We start from the raw sequence: 20,219 nt of genomic DNA, 5'->3' as shown, positions 1-20,219 counted from the left end.
TCAGAGCCCTGCACTTGGCCTGCCCGAACAGGATACTTAGCTGTTCTGGGCCTCATTGTTCACATCTGTAAAAGGAGGCAGCTGGACTAGAAGGTGAGTGATGTCCTTTTACAATCCTCCCCCCTCCTCTTCCCTCCTGGCTCCCCTCTCAGGTCTTCTCTCTCAGGGGAGGCTTGCCCTAGCCCCAGGGGAGCTGTGGCTCCAGCTCCCGTTCCCTGTCTAAGCGACCAGCCCTGGGCCTCCTCCCCAGCCCTGGCCCCGGCTCCACTCCATGTGGCCCATCTGAGAGGCTGGCCCCAAGCCTGGCGGCAACTCCACATTTCTCTGTTTTTCTTTTTTTTTCCTCTCTTTCCCGGAGTTAACAAGAAGCAGATGTGGCGCACGATGGTTGGAGAGGTGGGGGGAGGAAAGGGGAGGCTGGCCAGCCAGACAGGGGGGAAGGGAGTGAGCAAGAGAGGGAGGCGGGAGGCCAGGGCCCGCCCCACAGCCACTCTTGCGCCTCTCAACAGCCACAGGGGCAAAGCCCTGTCACCTCCAGGATCCGGTCACTGGGGAAAACAGATAGGGAGACCAGAGGAGGGCCAGCTGGGGTGAGGGGGTGGAGGCCCAGGAAACAGTATCTGAGAGGGGCAGGGACCAGGCACAGGAGGCCAGGGGGGCACAGAGAACAAACTCCCCTCAGAAGTGGAGAATAGGAGAGCGGAAGGAACGGAGGGAGGGACGGACAGGAGCCTGAGGAGGAAAGAGGAGGGGGAGAGGGGTCAGGCCAGGCTGCCAAGAAGGAGGCGTGTGGCTGGGGGCTGCCACAGGAAGCTGGGGACAGGACCCGGCCAGCGCTGTCCCTTGGAGCAGCGGCATCCCCTGCTCCAGACTGAGGCGCCAGCGGCCAGGCCAGGATGTGCCTCTGAGGGCCCCCGCGGAGCGCCCCACCATGGCCCCCAGCACGCTCTGGAGCTGCTGCTTCTGCTGCCTGCTGACCACAGCCGTGGGGGCAGCTAGCTACCCTCCTCGCGGTTATAGCCTCTACACGGGGGGCGGTGGGGCCCTCAGCCCTGGGGAACCCCAGGCCCAGAGCGCCCCCCGGCCTGCCAGCCGCCACAGGTAAGAGTCTGGGTCCCAGCCCAGGGTGGGTCAGAAGGTGGGTATCCTGGCCCCCACTTGGCTACCCTCCCCAGGGCTGTGTGCCCTAATGCGGGGAGGAGGGGGAGAGGAAGCCCAGCCATCAGGTGCCTCCATACAAGCCCACCTTCCTGCGGAGCATTTCTAGGGCCCCCTAAATAGACAGGTCCCCCTCTAACCTCAGGGGGACCTGTAGTTAGGTGCCCAGGGAAACGACCACGAGGGGCCTGGGCCAGGCCTTCCTGCAAGCTGCCAGCTGCGTACCAGCCTGGTATCCTCCGGCAGACCTTTATCCCTCCCTCGGGCTTCATGGGCCCATCCAGTAATCTGTGATTCCTTCTGACACGGCTCCTGCTCTGTTCCTTTGGGCTCTCCAGCCGGACACAGATCAAAGGCCAGCCTGAATGGGGCCAAGAGTGTAGAACGCAAGCCCCAATGGGGGCAGGGCTCATCAATGGCTTATTCTCTCCTTAACCCTGAGCTGGACCCCTGCCTGCCCTGTCCTCTTCCCTGAGGGGTGGGTGGAAGCCAGCATCCAGGGGATCACCAGAGGGACCCAGCCAGCTGGCTCAGACAGGCCACGCCAAGCTGGGGATTGACACAGAAAGGGACATGATTGAATATGTGGATTCAGAGGCTCCCCAGGACCCCCCAGCCATGAGGATCAACTTCTTGTAGTTATGGTTTTTCCATTCTGTGCCTTCTCTCGCTGTCTTGAAAAGTCTTTACCAACTCCTACTGCTCAGGAAAGCGTGGGGACAGCTGCCCCTGCCAAAGCCCTGGCTCCCACTGGTCCCCAGGGGCCCTTCATCTTTGGACCCTCCCTCAGCCCCTCTGATAGCCCCTGAGTCCTCCTCTGGGGCTTGTGTCTCTGGCCCTTGAGCCCAGGTGGGGTTGTACCTACAGGAACTGGTGTGCCTATGTGGTGACCCGGACAGTGAGCTGCGTCCTTGAGGATGGAGTGGAGACCTTCGTCAAGGCTGACTACCAGCCCTGTGGCTGGGGCCAGCCCCAGTGTCCCCGCAGCATCATGTGAGCTCCCGCGCTGGGGGTTGGGTACTTGGTGGGGGCTGGGCTCAGGCAGAAGTAGGGCAGCCAACTCAGGGAATTTGTACAAAGCAGGCAGCCAGGGGCAGGACCAGGGGCTTCAGTCAGAAGCCCCCAAGGTGACAGTCTGGGGTGGATACTGGAGGCAAAGTTACCTGGGCCACCCCGCCAGCCCCCACATGCCTTCTCTGCACTGAGTCAGGCCCAAGATGAGGAGTTCGAGACTCCAGCTTAGGACGGGGAGGAAGAACAGGGATTTGGCCCTCGGCCAGCAAGCTGACAGCTGTCAACTGAGCTCAGCCACATGCTGGACAGTAAGGGGGACTCAGCCTGAGGAACAGGCCTCGTCCACCACCAGCAGCTGCCCATCTCTGAGGACGGGGTCCAGGGTCGCTGACAGTACAGGGAGGAGTAAAGAGGCCTCCCTCTGCCTCTCCCAGGTACCGCAGCCTCCTCCGCCCTCGCTACCGAGTGGCCTACAAGACCGTGACGGATATGGAGTGGAGGTGCTGTCAGGGGTATGGGGGTGATGACTGTGCTGAGGGTCCTGCACCCACCACACCACGCCCCCGGCCCCGGCCCGTGCGCCCCAACCTCTCTGGCTCCAGTGCAGGAAGCCACCTGAGTGGACTAGGTGGGGAAGGTGAGTATGGGAGCCACTGGGGAGAGAAGTGGGAGCCGGTGCTGGCCGGAAAATGTGGGGCCAGACTGCTGAGGGGAAAGCTCCACGCACCAAGTCAGAAGAAGGGGACAGAGGAAGTAAGAGAGATCCCTGAGAGTCTGCCTGCGCGTGCACTGTGTGTGTAGTGTGTGTGTGTGTGTGTGTGAGTGTGTGCGAGTGTGAGTCAGATAGAAACTGAGAATGAGAGCAAGAGAAAAAGAAGGCAGAGAACGAGGATGCGCTCACGCACGCCCACGTGTGGCCGAGATATTTCCGAGATATTTCCTAGTTGGGAACAGCTGCGGGAGGACGGGAGAATTCCTTCGAGAAGCTTGGTCACCAAGGGGATAGACAGTTCAGACTACAAGTCCTAGAATGCACCGCACTGACTACAGGTCCCAGGCCCCTCGGTGGCCTCTGGTGATGGGAGGCCCCAGAATGCAGCCGTACCCGTTGCCTTGCCGCGTGTGCGTGCGCTGGGCACTGCGGATGTGCTGTTTGCCTGCCAGGGAGATAGTCATGCTGTAATGATGGAAACAGGAACTTCTGGCTGACTCTCCCACCTTCCAGCTAGAGCCTCCGCAGGCTTCCCGTGGAGCCTTGTCTGTCCCTGTGGTGTTACGGAGAGCTGTTGCTCAGGAATAGCCCCTGTTGTGGGGTCCACAGTGCCCCCCACATTCCCATTTCACAGAGGAGGAAGCAATTTCTGAGAGACACTCTGGACAGTAGACTTGGTGGTCAGATGGATGAGCTGGGTTTGAAACTTGGCTCTGCCACTTATTAAACTTGTAATCCATGGCCCAGTTCCTTCATCTCCTCTGGGTCCCTTTCTCGTGGTCTACACAATGGGAAAACCTGCTGTATCCGCCCAGTGGAGTCCGTTGTAAGGGGGAAAAAGCCATGGTACGATTTTGGCCTAGAGGCATTCAGTAAATGGAGCTTCCTTCTGTGTTTTCTTGCCCAAATTACCCAGCCGAGGGGTGGCCGCATCCGCAGGGACCTCCTGTTGGAGCTGGGGAGAGCAGGGCCTAGGAGGTGGGCACTGAGCTCGGTGGTTCGGCCCCTCTGCCTGATGCCTTCCCCTCCCCGCCAGGTCCTGGGGACTCCGAGAAGGTGCAGCAGCTGGAGGAGCAGGTGCAGAGCCTGACGAAGGAGCTGCAGGGCCTCCGAGGCGTCCTGCAGGGGCTGAGTGGGCGCCTGGCGGAAGACGTGCAGAGGGCTGTGGAGACGGCCTTTAACGGGAGGCAGCCCCCAGCAGACGCGGCGGCCCGGCCGGGCGTGCATGAAACCCTCAGTGAGATCCAGCAGCAGCTGCAGCTCCTGGACAACCGAGTCTCCACCCATGACCAGGAGCTGGGCCACCTCAACAACCATCACACCGGGGGCGGTGGCGGCGGTGGCCGGGCCCTGGACCCCGCCCCGGCCCCTCCCGGCCACGGTGAGGAGCTGCTGCGGGAACTGGAGCAGCGGCTGCAGGAGTCCTGCTCCGTGTGCCTGGCCGGGCTCGAGGGCTTCCGCCGGCAGCAGCAGGAGGACAGAGAGCGGCTGCGGGCCCTGGAGAAGCTACTGGCCTCCGTGGAGGAGCGGCAACGGCAGCTCCCCGGTCCGGCCATGGGCCGCAGGCCCCTTCAGGAGTGCTGCCCTCCCGAGCTGGGCCGGCGGCTGGCCGAGCTGGAGCGGAGGCTGGATGTAGTGGCCGGCTCGGTGACTGTGCTGAGTGGGCGGCGAGGCACCGAGCTGGGAGGAGCAGCAGGGCAGGGGGGCCACCCCCCGGGCTATACCAGCTTGGCGTCCCGCCTCTCTCGCCTGGAGGACCAATTCAACTCCACTCTGGGTCCCTCAGAGAAACAGGAGGAGGGCTGGCCTGGGCATCCTGGGGGCCTGGGCCACTGGCTGCCTGCTGCCCGGGGCCAACTCGAAAAGCTGGAGGGACTGTTGGCCAACGTGAGCGGGGTGCTGGGTGGGCGGCTGGATCTGCTGGAAGAGCAGGTGGCAGGAGCCGTGCAGGCGTGCGGGCAGCTCTGCTCTGGGGCCCCTGGGGAGCAGGACTCCCAGGTCAGCGAGATCCTCAGTGCCTTGGAGCGCAGGGTGCTAGACAGCGAGGGGCAGCTGCGTCTGGTGGGCTCAGGCCTGCACAAGGTGGGGGCAGCTGGGGAGGCCCAGCGAACTGCACTGGAGGAACTGCAAGGGGTTGTGGGCCAGCTCCAGGGTCGCGTGGACGCGCAGGACGAGACAATCACTGAGTTTGCACTGCAGCTGAATCTCACAGCCACACGACTGGGCCAACTGGAGGGACTACTGCAGGCCCGTGGGGATGAGGGCTGCGGGGCCTGTGGTGGTGTCCAAGAGGAGCTGGGCCGCCTTCGGGATGGTGTGGAGCGCTGCTCCTGCCCCCTGTTGCCCCCACGGGGCCCTGGGGCTGGCCCAGGTGTCGGGGGACCCAGCCGAGGGCCTCTGGATGGCTTCAGTGTGTTTGGGGGGAGCTCAGGCTCAGCCCTCCAGGCCCTGCAAGGAGAGCTCTCTGAGGTTATTCTCACCTTCAGCTCTCTCAACGACTCACTGCATGAGCTCCAGACCACTGTGGAGGGCCAGGGTGCTGATCTGGCTGACCTAGGAGCCACCAAGGACCGCATCATCTCGGAGATTAACAGGCTGCAACAAGAGGCCACAGAGCATGCTACGGAGAGTGAGGAGCGCTTCCGAGGCCTGGAAGAGGGACAGGCACAGGCTGGCCAGTGCCCCAGCCTAGAGGGGCGATTGGGCCGCCTTGAGGGAGTCTGTGAGCGGTTGGACACAGTGGCCGGGGGACTGCAGGGCCTGCGAGAGGGCCTTTCCAGACACGTGGCTGGGCTCTGGGCTGGACTACGGGAAACCAACAGCACCAGCCAGACACAGGCAGCCTTGCTAGAGAAGCTGCTGGGGGGCCAGGCGGGCCTGGGCAGGCGGCTCGGTGCCCTTAACAGCTCTGTGCTGCTCCTGGAGGACCAGCTTCACCAGCTCAGTCTGAAGGACCTCACTGGTGAGGGGGCAAAAGGAGGCATGCGGTGGGAGGTGGGGGGACCCCCTTCAAGTCCTTTCCTTCTCCTCCCTTCCTCCACAACAGCCAGTCTTAACCTTATATACGTTCTCCTTGCTCTGCCCAGCATGAATTACAGACCCACCACTGTCCCAGGGGTTAGTTCGTCCACAAGAGATGATCCAAGCTCCCCGCTCTCCCCTGGCAGCTCAAACAGGCCGGTGGGTAGGGGTGGAGTGCTGCTCTGCCAGCCAGGTATCCAGCATGGATAGCCAGAGGCCCCACCAACCTGCCCATGGAGCCATGACCTTCCTTGTCCTTTGGAAACTCCTTTTATGGCTTTCCTTCAACTTAATTTTGTCACTGTAGGGCCTGCGGGTGAGGCCGGTCCCCCAGGGCCTCCTGGGATACAGGGACCACCAGGCCCTGCTGGACCTCCAGGACTTCCAGGCAAGGATGGACAAAAGGGGCCCATTGGGCCACCAGGTATGTGGGCTGAGATCCCTACGGCAGCCAGGGCTCCCCATACCTCTAGCAACCATAGGCTTGGCATTCAGTCCTTTTGGAACTTGACAGAGAAGGGAGAAAAGGGGCAAGGAGTTGGGGGAGGGGGGTCCTACATGGCTGACAGTGACTAGGAGCTAGGACAGTCACTGTGTGGGCTAGTTGGATATGGTGGCCTTAGTGCTGTATTGAAGACTAAGGTTGAGCTCGCAGGGCTATGGAAGGTGTGAAAGGCTGGGGGCTAGTTGAACTGAATGGGCCCTATTCCTCCTTTTCTTGATACCCCCATTCCTGCTTTGGAGTCTGTGGGACACCTAGCACAGCAAAAGAGACTCGGCAGATGTTTGCTGAGTGACTTAGTGAGAGCTGCCCCACTTCTCACTGCTCCCTCTCCTCTTCCCATAGGTCCCCAAGGAGAGCAGGGTAAGTTCCTCTCATTCGGTGCTGGAGGGAGGGGAACTGCACTAGGGGTTGGAGGATGGAAGACCCAAGGCAACCCTGGAGGGAGAGATCCAGGAGGGGAAGGGGGCCAGGCAGCTCTGCACTGATCATCCACTCTGACCCCCACCTTACCCCTACCCAGGAGTGGAGGGGGCACCAGCGGCCCCTGTGCCCCGGGTGGCCTTTTCAGCTGCCCTGAGTTTGCCACGGTCGGAACCAGGCACAGTGCCCTTCGACAGAGTCCTGCTCAACGATGGGGGCTACTATGATCCAGAGACTGGTAAGCCTAGAAGCAGGCTGGCTGGGCAATGGGGCAGGCCAGGGAGTCTGTGCAGCGATATGTTCTCATTCTTGCCCCCTTCGGCGATGGGAATATTTTCATGCTCTGGTTTGGTCAGACCACTCTTTTCTTCATTTATTCATTCACCACAGCTTGGGCTAAGGGTGGGGGGAAGGAGTGCTTCTGTTTGGGGGCCTTTATTGGGGGCCTGGGGATGCCATAATGAACAAAACACCAAATTCCCTGGCCTGGTGCAACTTACATTCTAGTGCAAGACACGTGACAAGACCCAGCATGTCTCTCCTTAGTCCCGGAGTTCTGGGTGGGCTCCCCAACACCTCCCTGGCCCCTGCCACCCGTCTCCCCTCCTGACTGCCATCCTTGTCCCCAGGCGTGTTCACAGCACCGCTGGCCGGGCGCTACTTGCTAAGCGCCGTGCTAACTGGGCACCGGCATGAGAAGGTGGAGGCGGTGCTGTCCCGTTCCAACCTGGGCGTGGCCCGCATAGACTCTGGCGGCTATGAGCCTGAGGGCCTGGAGAATAAGCCAGTGGCCGAGAGCCAGCCCAGCCCCGGCGCCCTGGGCGTCTTCAGCCTCATCCTGCCGCTGCAGGCTGGAGACACGGTCTGCATCGACCTGGTCATGGGGCAGCTGGCGCACTCGGAGGAGCCGCTCACCATCTTCAGCGGAGCCCTGCTCTATGGGGACTTGGAGCTAGAACAGGTGTAGACAGGAGGCTGGGCCCGACCAGCCCGAAGTGTCTACGCCGGCCAAAGAGCCAGCGGGGGTGACGGGCCTGGGACGGGGCTCGGTCCTGGCACTCCAGTCCTAGGCGAGCCGGCGTCCCCGTACCCTCTGTGGCACAGGCGCCTAGAGCACTCTCTCCTCTCCATGGTCTGAGCGCGCCGGGTCGGGGACTCTGGGGTCTCCTTGTCCAGACTTTTGGCCTGCTCGCCGTCCCCTGCAGGGCCCAGCCTGCGGAGGAGCCGACCCTCGCACCCTCGCTGCTCCTGCAGCTGGTCTCTAGGCCAATGCAGGGCTCTCCCGAGGGCTCCGGCCTCCACCGCCATACTAAACTATTCAGGAATAAAGACACTTGGTTTTTCTAAAAAAAAAAAACAAAACAAAACAAAAACCGTCTGCTCCAGTATGTGTTCAAGGGTAGAGAGAAGTACAAAGGGGACGGGGTGAGGGGGGAGCCCTTGGGTTCCCTATCCTGGTCTCCCCGACCTCGCGGCTCGGTGGTTCTCCGCGCGCTTGCTATGCAACAGCCTGCGGAGAGAGGCGCCGGCTGCTTAGGGTCCCGGCCCGGCGCTCCTCCCCCCCCGAATGCCCGTTCCGCCGCCGTCCGCCAGGGGGCCCTGGGAGCCGACTCCCGTCACGTGACCGCCGCCACTCACCTAGCGGCCCCCGCTGCTCCGCGACGGAGGCGGGGCCTCGAGCTGGGATTGGCTGGACCTCGGGGGCGGGGCGTAGCCGCCGCGACGGCGCGAGCGACGGCTGGGGCTGAAGGGGTCAGGCCGCAGCTGCGAGGCCGTGCCCAGCCCCGCAGCTCTAGGGTCTGGAGTGCGAGCCGCCGGTGCAGGAGAGGGAGGGCCAGGGGGCGCCTTTGTACTGCACTTTTTTTGCATTCAGGAGATTGCTTAGCTGCGCTTTAGAGAGGTTTGCATTAGCTCCGAGCCTGACAAGTGAGGAAACTGAGGCCGAGAAGTGGGAGGCTTTGCCATTTGCTGGGCCACGCCACCTGCTAAAGGGAAGCCGGGAACCAAGGCCTCGGGGTCTGCGCTCCCAGGCCCGCTTGAATCCGTGGGCGTGGGGAGCAAGGGACCTGCTCCCCTCCCTCCCGGCTGCGGGAGGCTCCCTGGGGGAGGAGCTCGGGACGCAGAGGAGGAGCCAAATCAGCCCCAGGAGCAGGGACGCGATCCTCTGGGATAAGAGGCAGAGCCCAGGAGGAACCCCGTCAGCCAGGCGGGCAGAAATCTCTGGGAGCAGCCTCATGGAAGACAAGCAGATCCTGTGCGTGGGGCTAGTGGTGCTGGACATCATCAATGTAGTGGACAAGTACCCGGAGGAGGACACGGACAGCAGGTAGAGGCGCCCGGGCCCCTCAGAGACCCCAGGGGCCGCTGCAGCTCCACATTTGAGCCCGGCAGCCAAGACCCCAACCCCCCTGGCCCCGCAGTGAGCGTCCAGCCTCGGGAGCTGGTATCCCGTGCCCTCTGCCCCTGAAGACCTGGGGAGAGAATTAAGGCCGTTAATAGTAAGACCCAGGCTTTGGATAGCACTGTATTGGCCAGTTCCCGTTTCAGCAATCATCCGCGTTTAGAGACTCTTCCAGATGAAGTGATTTATCCAAGGGCATGCAACTCGTAAGGGGCAGGACCAGCTTCTTTCTTTTTAACAAAAAGACCAATGGACTTGTCTTTCACCAGCATTTAATTCTAATTTACCTACCACCTATATCTCATCTGTTTCTTAAATAAAGTTTGAGGTAGCTTACAGTAATAGGGATGTGCAGTTGGAGTGCAAGAACACTTAAAACCATGGTATCTGAACTTCTCTATGGCTTCGGGGCTTGCTGGCACTAGAGGCGAATTTGGAAATGCTGTGGGTTATGGATAGAGCTGGCTCATGTGCCATGACCAACTTTCCCTGGTGCTAAATTCCAAAAGGAGTTTACCAGAAGTCCTTTTTTACAAAATCAGTGAACAACATCCTTCTTGGTTATCTAGTAGAAGTTGAAGAGTCGCTCGTTGGCTCTTATATTTACTCTTGATAAGAACCTCACCGTTACAATGTAATCCCGGGGGGGGGCATTTCTGTGGGGTGGAATCCGTGCCTTTCTCTTGGTACTGTCTAGTGCTTAGAATACTGAGAATTGCTCCTGGCCTAGCAGTTTTCTCAGCCAAGAACTGAATACAAGGCTAGTTAAGGTTTAACTCAGACAAGACACTATAGCACTCCTAGCCATGAATACCCAGGTCTCCCTCTTTTAATTGAGGAGAGAGACCCGGGTAGTCTCCAGGCTTTGGGGTCCACCCAGCACTATCACGTACTTTGTTTACAGCACCCCATGGGACATGTGTAAGGATCAGTCAAATCCTCTCCTTAGAGATGAGGAAGCAGCTACCTCTGTGGAGAAATTAAATAATTATTGTAAGGCCACATAGTTAATGAGTGGCAGAGCAGTAATTACAATTCATAGGAATCTAGTGCTCCAGCCCTCTGTCGTTTCCTGAGCTCCCTCTCCCTTCGCTGCTGCCCATCTCATGGAATTGACCCTTTGCTTTGGGCTGCTTTGTTTGCCAGAGGGTTAGAGCCCTTGCGGAGGGGGTGGGCAGGGACAGTGGGGGAAGGTCACAAGGATAGGCTCTTTTGTAGACCTAGCCAGGTCAAGCCGCCCGCAGGATGCGGGGCACAGTGAGGAGTTAGACCTCCTCTCAAGAGAACAGTGTGGGTTCCAAGGCCGCAGGTCCTCCAAGGACTGGAGGGTCCAGGGAAGACCCGGAGGGCCACTTTCAATGAGAGCTGCAGTCCATTCCCTTTGAGCTTGCTTACGTGGAGAGGCTCCCACCAGGCCTGGCTCATTCTGAAGGTGGGCATTCGGGCACCTCTCTAAAGAGACCCTCCCCATGTTCTCCATGCTCCCTGCTCTCAGGACATACCCCCTCCCCCGGACCGTTCCTCTGCGGAGCGGTGTCGTTGTCCATAGAGCCTCTCTCTCTCTCGTGTCCAGCCCACCCAGCCCACCTCCTGGACTCTTGTGCCTTCCAGGTGAGCAAGCCCAAGAGGGGACCCAGTCCTTCCCAGGCATTTCAGACTCACCTGTCCCAGGGTCTCCGGGCTCCTCAGGCATCTGGGGACTCTCAGGAGCTGCCACCTGGAACTTGGCCAGACCCCCAAGTTATGGCCCTCCCTCCCAGAGTCCAGGCCTAGAAGAGCCTTCCAGAAAGCATCCTCATGCTCAGCAGAGCATTTCCACACAGGACGTTGGGTATCAGCGTGCCTTTGAAGGATTTCCGCCAAGTAAAACTGTATTCCCTTTCTTGGAAACCTCATCCAAGCTGGGGCCTAACGACTTTCCATTCACAACTACAGGGTACACTGCCGGGGCTTGGGGGTCAGGCCACCTGGGTTCTGATGGCATCTTTGTCACTAACTATGGGTGTGATCCTGAGTCAGTCAAATCCCACAAGGCCCCCCTTTTCCAATCTGCAGGAAAATTTCTCTAAAGTTCATTGGTTGAGACATGTTTGTCCCTTTAGGACGGAGATCATGTACCCCTTTTCCCAAGACTGAAGGGAACTTCGAGGTTAAGTTTTGTGTGCCAATATACCTTAGCCCAAAAATTCTGCTTCATGTATTTCTCTTAATTAGTGGTTCTTCTTATTGTAAGTGGCCGCAGTTATTCTTTTTGGAACTGGAAAAATAGAAATAACAGCCTGCACTGTTTGCCCCACAGTCTTGTGCGCACACGATGAGACATCATTAAAGTGCTTTGATGTGCATAAGTCATTGTTTTTGTTGTTGATAACAACGAGGTCTGGCAGGTGCGTCTCCCGTTCGTCTCCTCAGCGTACACCTTGAGTTAGATTTTCAGCCAAGATAGAGAAAAACTAAAGAAAAAAAAGGTAGTCGTGGGATGGGATGGCGTGTTAACTAACCTTACTGTGGTAAGGTATTTTGCAATAGGCCCGTTTCAAATCACGTTGTCTATCTTAAATTTACAGAACGTTATATGCCAATTAGAGTTGAGTGAAGCTGAAAGAAAAGGGAAACAAAAAAATGGGGAAAAAAACTGGTCTTCATCCAATAACCTTTATTTTATTTTATTTTTTTTAAAGATTTTCTTTATTTATTTGTCAGATAGAGACAGCAAGAGAGGGAACACAAGCAAGGGGAGTGTGAGAGGGAGAAGCAGGATTTTATTTATTTATTTGTCAGATAGAGACAGCAAGAGAGGGAACACAAGCAAGGGGAGTGTGAGAGGGAGAAGCAGGATTTTATTTATTTATTTGTCAGATAGAGACAGCAAGAGAGGGAACACAAGCAAGGGGAGTGTGAGAGGGAGAAGCAGGATTTTATTTATTTATTTGTCAGATAGAGACAGCAAGAGAGGGAACACAAGCAAGGGGAGTGTGAGAGGGAGAAGCAGGATTTTATTTATTTATTTGTCAGATAGAGACAGCAAGAGAGGGAACACAAGCAAGGGGAGTGTGAGAGGGAGAAGCAGGCTTCCTGCCGAGCAGGGAGCCCGATGTGGGGCTTGATCCCAGGACCCTGGGATCATGACCTGAGCCGAAAGCAGATGCTTAACAGCTGAGCCACCCAGGCGCCCCACATCCAATAACCTTTAAACTTTTGGCATTCTGTAAGTTAGCTTCCCCTCCACCGCCCCCCACTTAAATGACCTCAGTGTCCAGGTTTGCTCCCTGTCTTACTTATCTTAACCTGAGTTATTATTGAAGTGGGCTCCCCTGCGACGGGAGCAGGTAGCAGATTTGACACCTGTGGGAAGAGGCACTTGGGGTTCTCCAGCAATCGGGGCTGAAGGTACAGCAGCTCTTGACCTTTGGGAGAGGCGGGTCGTTGTAACTGAGAACGTGGTCACCCATAGTGGAGCCCTCCGTTATGGTGGACCTGAATGACTGTCAACGAGAAGGCTGATCTAGATGCTTCCTGAGGGAGCTCTCCCAGCTTTCACATGACACGGGCCCTACCCAGGGCACTGTGGCCGGACTTGCTTATCCATAACCGCAACAGCCTGCTGCAGCTGCAGGGACCCTCCACGTGTTTTGCAGGTGCTTGTCCCAAAGATGGCAGCGCGGAGGCAACGCGTCCAACTCCTGCACCGTTCTGTCTCTGCTTGGAGCCCCCTGCGCCTTCATGGGCTCGCTGGCCCCGGGCCCTGTTGCCGAGTGAGTGGAGGAGGGAGCGGGAAGGCCTGCCCACAGGGTGGGCGGAATAAAAGGAAGTCTTGACCCTGGGGCGGGCAGGCCATAAGAAACGGGTTGCTCTGGATCCAGAGCGGGCAGGGGGTGGAGTGGAGTACCAGCATCCTAGACCCTCCCAGGTGTGGCTTATCTGCCGCTCAGGTGTTAACGCCATCCTGTTAAGGCTTTCATTTCCGCAGCCTGTTTCCTTGGCCACTCCCTGGAGCCTGCTCAGCTTCCCACCTCTTCCTTCCTTGCTTCCAACAGACTCTGCGGTGGATATGACTTTGCCCTTCTCCATTCCCCGTGGTCCTGGCTATGCTTGCGGCAGAAGGCAGTCAGGGCCATGCCGTACCCATCCTCCCCCCGGGATGTCCAGCATCCATGGTCCCAGGGTTCAGGCCCACAGTTTCTTTCCCCGTTGAGGGGGCAGGGCGAGGGCTTGTGTCCCCGTTGTTCATTGAAGCCACAAGAGCAGCCTGCCCGAGGACACCCTGAAGCCACGTGGTAACACTGGGCCCAGACGCAGGCCCCAGCCCACCCTCTGTGAAGCTGCAGCCCATGATGGCCCACACGCTTTCTCTGTGTTCGCTGCTGTAGGGACCCAAAAGCCCTTTGACCCCCGGCACTGCCAGTTCAGCAAATGCTTATCAGGAGGTGAGGCCCACACTTTGCCCACTGTGGGCACTAGGGCAGGCTGCCAGGTTGCTGGCCTGTGAAGCACAGCCCTTTGAACCCTGGTGTCAGGGGGGCTGCTGCCCAAGCCCAGGCCCGTGAGCTGCAGCCAGATTCCTTTTCTTGGTGAACTGGCATGAAACGGATCAGGGGGCAAGAGCCTGAGGTGGGACCGAGGGATCTGGAGCCAACAGCTGGTCACTGGTTAACTTTCTTCAGTGGCTGTCTTCCTTCCCAGCAAGAGGCAAGACTGTGGCTCTTGCTTAGGGTACTGGACCCACCCTTATGGAACAATAAGGCTGGAGGTGGGCCATTCCGAATCCCCCCTGTGGTCAACAAACATTCAATGAGCACCCGCCGTGTGCCAGACCCTGTGGGGCAAAAAGGCATTTGGAAAACCAAGCCATAGTTTGCTGCTTGGGAAAGTTACTATTGAAAGGATCCTTGGGGTGTAAGATGAGGAATGATGCCCCAGGTTGGTACCTATTTACAAGTCCGTATTGTTCAGCTTTGGTGTTGCCAAAAGTGGGGTCCAGCCATAGTAAGGAAGGTCAGGATGGTGGCTGGACTAGTGGCCACAGGACACTGTTTCCAGAGAGGGCCAGGAAACGTGGGGCTGGCCTCCTTGTTCTGTGGGTGCCGTCTCCCCGAGGGGCCACCTCCTGCTCACTCTGATTGGAGGAGATTCTGGGGTAAGAGCCCTGGCCCAGTCCCACTCTGAGGAGCATTAGGCAGTGGGAGCCAGCTCACTGCTGGAGGGTTCGCCTTGCGGTGAGGGGAGAGGGCAATGAGTGGCCTCACCGAGGCAGCGCCACCTCCGGGCATCATGGAGGCAGGTGTCGAATCATGTTAGCACCTCGAGGGCCTTCAGAGAGAAGAATACCGTGAGGATGAGTGTGTAGAGGGCAGCTGGGGACAAAGTGCCACCTTGGTAATTATTAATTCTGCCTAGGCTTTGCATGAAACAGGCCACGGTGCCCTCGCCTGCTTGTTCAAACAGGTTGTACACGCTCTAGGCCCCAGATCCCCCATCCAGTTCTCTGAACTTCAGCACATCCTTTCTGGCTTGAGTCAGACTGAAGGACAGGTTCAGGGCTGGAGTTTATAGGATCTAAGAGAATGTCCCTTAGTGTTTTTCTGAGTTCCAGGCTATGCCTCCCTGCCTCTCCTGCCCCCCTCTTGTACAGCCTGGGATAGCATGGTGGTTTCCAGTTCCCTCCTGGCCCCCTCTGCTTGAAACCAGGGTCCCTAGAGGCCCTGCTGCCTACCCTCCAGTCCCCAAACCTTTGTCGAGCCGCACCTCCCCCTGGGTTACTCCATCCCGGCAGTTTTGTCCTGGATGACCTCCGCCGCTATTCTGTGGACCTACGCTACACAGTCTCTCAGACCACAGGCTCTGTCCCCATCTCCACGGTCATCGTCAGCGAGGCCACTGGTAGCCGCACCATCCTACATGCCTACAGGTTTGTACACCTGTCTGTGCCTTGCCAGCTGCTGCCGCCGTCACTAACTCTCAGAACAGGACCCTTCTTCTCTCAGAGGCCCACGTGCCCCAGCACCCCTCCCCATCCCTGGGAGGTCCAGGCCACTTGTAGGCTCTAATCTGTTGTCTCCTTGCCCTTCCCTCGGCTCGGGCTCCACCCCAAGCTTCCTGGTGGCTGACTTCAGGCAGCGGGGCGTGGATGTGTCCCAGGTGGCCTGGCAGAGCAGAGGGGAAACCCCATGCTCTTGCTGCATCATCAACAACTCCAGTGGCTCCCGCACCATTGTGCTCTACGACACGTAAGGCCCCCTGGCCTCGCCCTGGCACACCAATCAGTTCCCTCGCTTGCCACCACGGGCATCCCAGCTGCCCGCTCTTTGCCACCTCTCTCTTTGTACCGGAAATTGTCCCCATGCCAAACCGTTCAGTGATTTCTCAATTGTTTTCAATTAGGGGAGAAGTGAGGTGGGGAAGAGATGTGCTTTGCTCTGCCTGGTGACTTGGCCTTGGTCAGCACCAAGGATGGACAGGCAAGCCTGTGCAAAACGTAATTCATGATGTGATTCTTCCATAATTCGTCAATCAGCAGGCCGGGAGTGGGTGTGGGGAAATTGTTCTGAGGAGAGAGGGATGGATGGGAGATGTGATTCCAACCATCTTATGCCCTGAAGGGGACCCACTGGAATTTCCAGGGTCAGCCCCAGAGTTGCCAGCCTGCAGCACGGCACCAAGGATCTGGGTTTGGGTGTTCAGAAGAGATGAGCCCACCACGAAGGTCCCTGCATAATGAAGCCAGGCCACAAGCCACACACAATTCCCAGCCATTGCTGAAGCAGAGGGAAGAGGAACATTGGGTCAGCAGATCAGGGCCATCAGATGCCATGTGAACTGGGGGGAAGGGATCCCTTTAAAGTCCCAAGCTACTAGGGAGAGGCCCTGTGGACCCAGACCCTTCTCATCTCTCCCAGATTCTCTCCTGACATTTAGTTTACTAAGAACCTAGTGTGTGCTAGGTCCTATGTCAGGACTGAGGTCCACACCTAGCAGCCCTGGGGGAGAGGGGGCAACTCTCTTAGGACAGGCTTTATGGCCAGCAGTCTCTGAGCTCCCTCTGTCCCAGTGAATAAGTGAGTGGGCATATGTGCTGGCAGTGACCTTCTCCTGGGGCAGCCCTAGTCATCTGCCCATTAAGCAATAATCTGTAGCAACTTCCATCAAGGACAACACATGGGTATTCACAGGAAGAGGAGAGGAGCCCAGAGGAGAAACATTTGTTGCCCACCGACCTCAGTGCAAGCATATCCACACACTTTACCTCCAACTGCAACAGGCTGGTGGGATTGGACCCACTTACCAATGGTGAAGCAGCCTCAGAAAGGCCCAGGTACACAGCTAGTTAATTAGGTGGATTCAGCTACAGAACGTGGAGGGGAGGACATAGGTTAGGTGTGGGTCTCTGGTCAAGGCAGACCCTTCCCCGGGGCTCCACACCTAAGTTAGCCAAACATAAACTCTTCCTTAAGCACCAACCTTGACCTCAGGGTTGCAACATGGCGCTGCCAAACTTAGAACAGTGGTGCTGTCCCTGCTGGGACGCCAGAAATGAACGAGACCAGACCCAGATCAGCCATGGCCTTTGTAGTTCACCGGGGCACTGCATGCTGGGAGCGTGTGTGCCACTGGCCAGGGGGAATTCTGGGAATTGTAGTCCCTGGTGCTGGTAGAGTATTCTGGGAGATGTGGTCCCCAAGGCACACTCAACTGGCCTCTTAACACCTGCTGCAGTTGAGTTTTCCCTTAGTTAATACCCAAAGGGCGCCCTAGCAAACTGCCTGCAGCCTGCTGCCTGGATGGAGCTGAGTAGGGCAAGGAGTGGTCAGGAGTTTAGCCTGGAACAGGGCCTGTCATGGAGCTGAGCCTCAGAAGCCTGTGCTGTCCATCCAGCCTCTGGCCATGCTGCAGGCAGCACCAGGCACAGGGGCCCCAGCAGCCAGTTAGTGATCCGGGCCCTGGCTGACCTCATCCAGCCTTTTCTCTCTCCTTTCTGCCCTGTGACTTAGGAACCTGCCAGATGTGTCTGCTGCAGACTTTGATAAGGTCGATCTGACCCGGTTCAAGTGGATCCACATTGAGGCAAGTCCTGCCCTACCTGTGTTTTGAGGGGCTCACCCTGCCAGCCCCTCCACATATTCTGCCTCCTTCTTAGTTTTTTTGAACCATGAAGTACCTTCGAGATAACTGACTCCAACCCCCCTCAGCCCCTCTCCATCTTTCTCTGTGTTTCCAGGTAGGACATGAAGGCCCAGAAACCACCCGACTCAGGTTCACATGGCAGGATGTAGGCACTAAGAGCAAGGCGCTGGCTCCGGCCAAAGGCCCCTGCTTTCTGTGTTATAGGCATCCTGCCTCCTCCACACTCCGGGAAGTCCTGAGTGCTAATCCTAGCCTTGTCGTTTAATCCACCATAGGGTCTTTTTTTTTTTTTTTAAAGATTTTATTTATTTATTTGACAGAGATAGAGACAGCCAGCGAGAGAGGGAACACAAGCAGGGGGAGTGGGAGAGGAAGAAGCAGGCTCATAGCGGAGGAGCCTGATGTTGGGACTCGATCCCATAACGCCGGGATCACGCCCTGAGCCGAAGGCAGACACTTAACCGCTGTGCCACCCAGGCGCCCCAATCCACCATAGGGTCTTAAGAAAGTCTATTCCTTTGTCTCCTCATCAGTGAAATGGGGCGGCGGGGGTGGGGGGGACTGGTCAATAAGCTCTCCAAGGTCCATGACTGCTCCAGAATTTTGAAACCTAGGATCGAGTTCCAGCCCAGCCTCCCTCTGCCCCTATCCGCTCCCCCCTCCCCCCGCCAGAGTTCCAGCAGGGAGGGAGGAGGTAGCCAGAGCAGCCGCTGTGCCCAGCTGGTCCTGAGCTGCCCGCCCCTCCCCGCTGCAGGGCCGGAACGCATCAGAACAGGTGAGGATGCTGCAGCGGATAGAGCAGCACAACGCCACGCGGCCTCCAGGTCAGAGGATCCGTGTGTCCGTGGAGGTGGAGAAGCCCCGAGAGGAGCTGTTCCAGCTGTTTGGCTATGGAGATGTGGTGAGCGGCCCACGCAGCTTCCCCTTGCCACATCCAGCTCATTTGGGTCTTAAAAGGAGCCAAGCGTTCCCTTGGTTACCGGGAATGCCTACCACCCCTGGAATGGCTTGGTGTCATTGGCAGGTGGGGGGCAGAGAGGCAGGCCCCCAGCTTTGGATTCCTGTGCAGGCCTCAGTGATGGCTCTGGAGCAGAATTTCTCCATCCCAGTGGGTGCGTAGGCATGAGAGTGGCCAGAGGGCTACTAGAGCCAGCCCTGGAGCACCTGCATGGGAGCATCTCCTCTCTGGGCCTCCTCAGGTTTTCCCCCTGTCAAATGAGGGAATAGGACAGTTCTTCCCGGTGGCCTCCAGTTCTGGGGTGGGTGGCAGGCAGTGGGAGCCACTGAGGGGTGAGGGAGAATGGGCAGGGGACTTGCGTAAGGTAAATTTGGGCAGTGTGGGATGGAAATGAATTCTGAGCGACAATCCTAGCATCATAGCCCAAGCTGGCTGGGCCTCCACTGGGGGGCACAAAGGTGTGGATGCCTGAGCCACACCCCGGGGTTTTTATTTGATTGGTGGGAGTGGAGCTCGGCTCAAGTATTTTTTAACAAAACTCTGTTAATTCTAACGTGTAGCTGATGTTGAGGAAGCTCTACAGCCCCTGCCCCTTTGTTTTAAAGGTGAAGAAACGAGGCCGGGAGGGCAAAGTTGTATTAGGAAAACAAAACAAAGAAACCGCTCTGGAGAGGCGGAGGTGTCCCTCGGCAGTGGTAGTTTTCACCGCAAGATGGCGCTCGAGGCTCGCTTTGGCTTTTCAGTTGCAGGGACATTCGTTGATCTTCGACCAAATAAACCAAGGACTTTTGTGCCACAATTTACAGGGCTGTATTCTAGCATATCTTGAGCAAGTATGCAAACGCATTCCTGTGGGACAATGAGATGCTACGTTGGGATTTAGGCGGCCACGCTGGAGGAGTGGCATTATAATTCGGGGGCAGCTGGGACTAGGGGACGGTGACCGTCAGCCACTCTTCCACTGCCCACAGGTGTTTGTCAGCAAAGATGTGGCCAAGCACTTGGGGTTCCGGTCAGCGGGGGAGGCCCTGAGAGGCTTGTACGGTCGTGTGAGGAAAGGGTGAGTGGGGGGAAGCCCGGAAGAGGCCTTAGGCCTGGAGTCTGGCCGCGGGGAGGGGGCAGCACTGCCCTGGGGAGGGGGTTGAGGCTGGGGGCCAAGGTGGGCTGACAGCCCCGCTGAGTGGAGGGTCTTGCAGGGCTGTGCTTATCTGCGCCTGGGCTGAGGAGGGCGCTGATGCCCTGGGCCCTGATGGACGGCTGCTCCACTCGGACGCCTTCCCTCCACCCCGGGTGGTGGACACCCTGGGGGCCGGAGACACCTTCAACGCCTCGGTCATATTCAGCTTGTCCCAGGGTGAGTGCCCCGGCAGGAGGCGCCCGGCTGAGGCCCGCCCCAGGCCTGCCCCTGCCCAGAGGACCAGGCTGATCCGCTCTCTCCCTCCAGGGAAGAGTATGCAGGAGGCTTTGCGGTTTGGCTGCCAGGTGGCCGGCAAGAAGTGCGGCTTGCAGGGCTACGACGGCATCGTGTGAATGCCCTGTGGCTCGGGGCGCTGGCTCACACCAGCCCTCCCTGGAGGCTGGCGCCATCGGCTCCCGGCTAGGCTACCGTTGCCTTCTCCCCTCCATCCAGCCTGGCATCTGGGCTGCCCCGCTCCCTCGGCAGATGCAGGCTGTGTGGGGGTGGGGGACTCCGCCTGGGTCTTGCTGAGCCCCAGAGCAAATAAATCTCCTGCCCCAGAGCCGGCTTCCTTCTGCCAGTCTGTTTGTCCTTGTTGTGTGAACCGCTCTGACTGGGGATGCCTGAGGCTTTGATGCTCCAGCCCTTCACCCTCTTTTTCTCTATTCCTCAAATTAGCCTCCCTGAGTAGGCCCGGTGGCTGGGGGGGGGTGGCTACAACAGAGCAGCGGG

General features: G+C 58.4%; 2 protein-coding genes across 9 annotated transcripts; both read left to right on the top strand.

The window, feature by feature from the left end:
• Window positions 1-465: 465 nt before the first annotated feature.
• On the top strand, window positions 466-8,203 carry EMILIN1 (elastin microfibril interfacer 1). The gene is made up of 8 exons (XM_002913819.4): window positions 466-1,101; window positions 2,026-2,151; window positions 2,607-2,809; window positions 3,921-5,846; window positions 6,213-6,329; window positions 6,753-6,770; window positions 6,931-7,068; window positions 7,460-8,203. Exons 1-8 carry the CDS (start codon window positions 932-934, stop codon window positions 7,795-7,797), a joined length of 3,036 nt encoding a protein of 1,011 aa, XP_002913865.4. The 5' UTR covers window positions 466-931; the 3' UTR covers window positions 7,798-8,203.
• Window positions 8,204-8,342: 139 nt separating this feature from the next.
• Window positions 8,343-20,067, top strand: KHK (ketohexokinase). 8 transcript variants are annotated; one of them, XM_034659754.1, is made up of 9 exons: window positions 12,870-12,986; window positions 15,324-15,458; window positions 15,852-16,013; window positions 16,401-16,543; window positions 17,220-17,292; window positions 18,107-18,253; window positions 19,282-19,370; window positions 19,507-19,664; window positions 19,755-20,067. In XM_034659754.1, the coding sequence occupies exons 2-9, from the start codon at window positions 15,399-15,401 to the stop codon at window positions 19,838-19,840; spliced, it is 918 nt and encodes a 305-aa protein (XP_034515645.1). In that variant the 5' UTR covers window positions 12,870-12,986; window positions 15,324-15,398; the 3' UTR covers window positions 19,841-20,067. The 8 variants fall into 8 exon arrangements, with proteins under 8 accessions (XP_002913823.1, XP_002913822.1, XP_011233247.1 ...); XM_034659753.1 differs by having other exon boundaries at window positions 15,831-16,013; XM_002913777.4 differs by lacking the exons at window positions 15,852-16,013; window positions 16,401-16,543 and adding an exon at window positions 8,343-9,156.
• Window positions 20,068-20,219: the final 152 nt, after the last annotated feature.

This window comes from Ailuropoda melanoleuca, chromosome 4 (genome assembly GCF_002007445.2).
Source record: "Ailuropoda melanoleuca isolate Jingjing chromosome 4, ASM200744v2, whole genome shotgun sequence".
Taxonomy (NCBI): Eukaryota; Metazoa; Chordata; class Mammalia; order Carnivora; family Ursidae; genus Ailuropoda; species Ailuropoda melanoleuca.
This window is presented reverse-complemented; position numbering and strand designations above follow the sequence as displayed.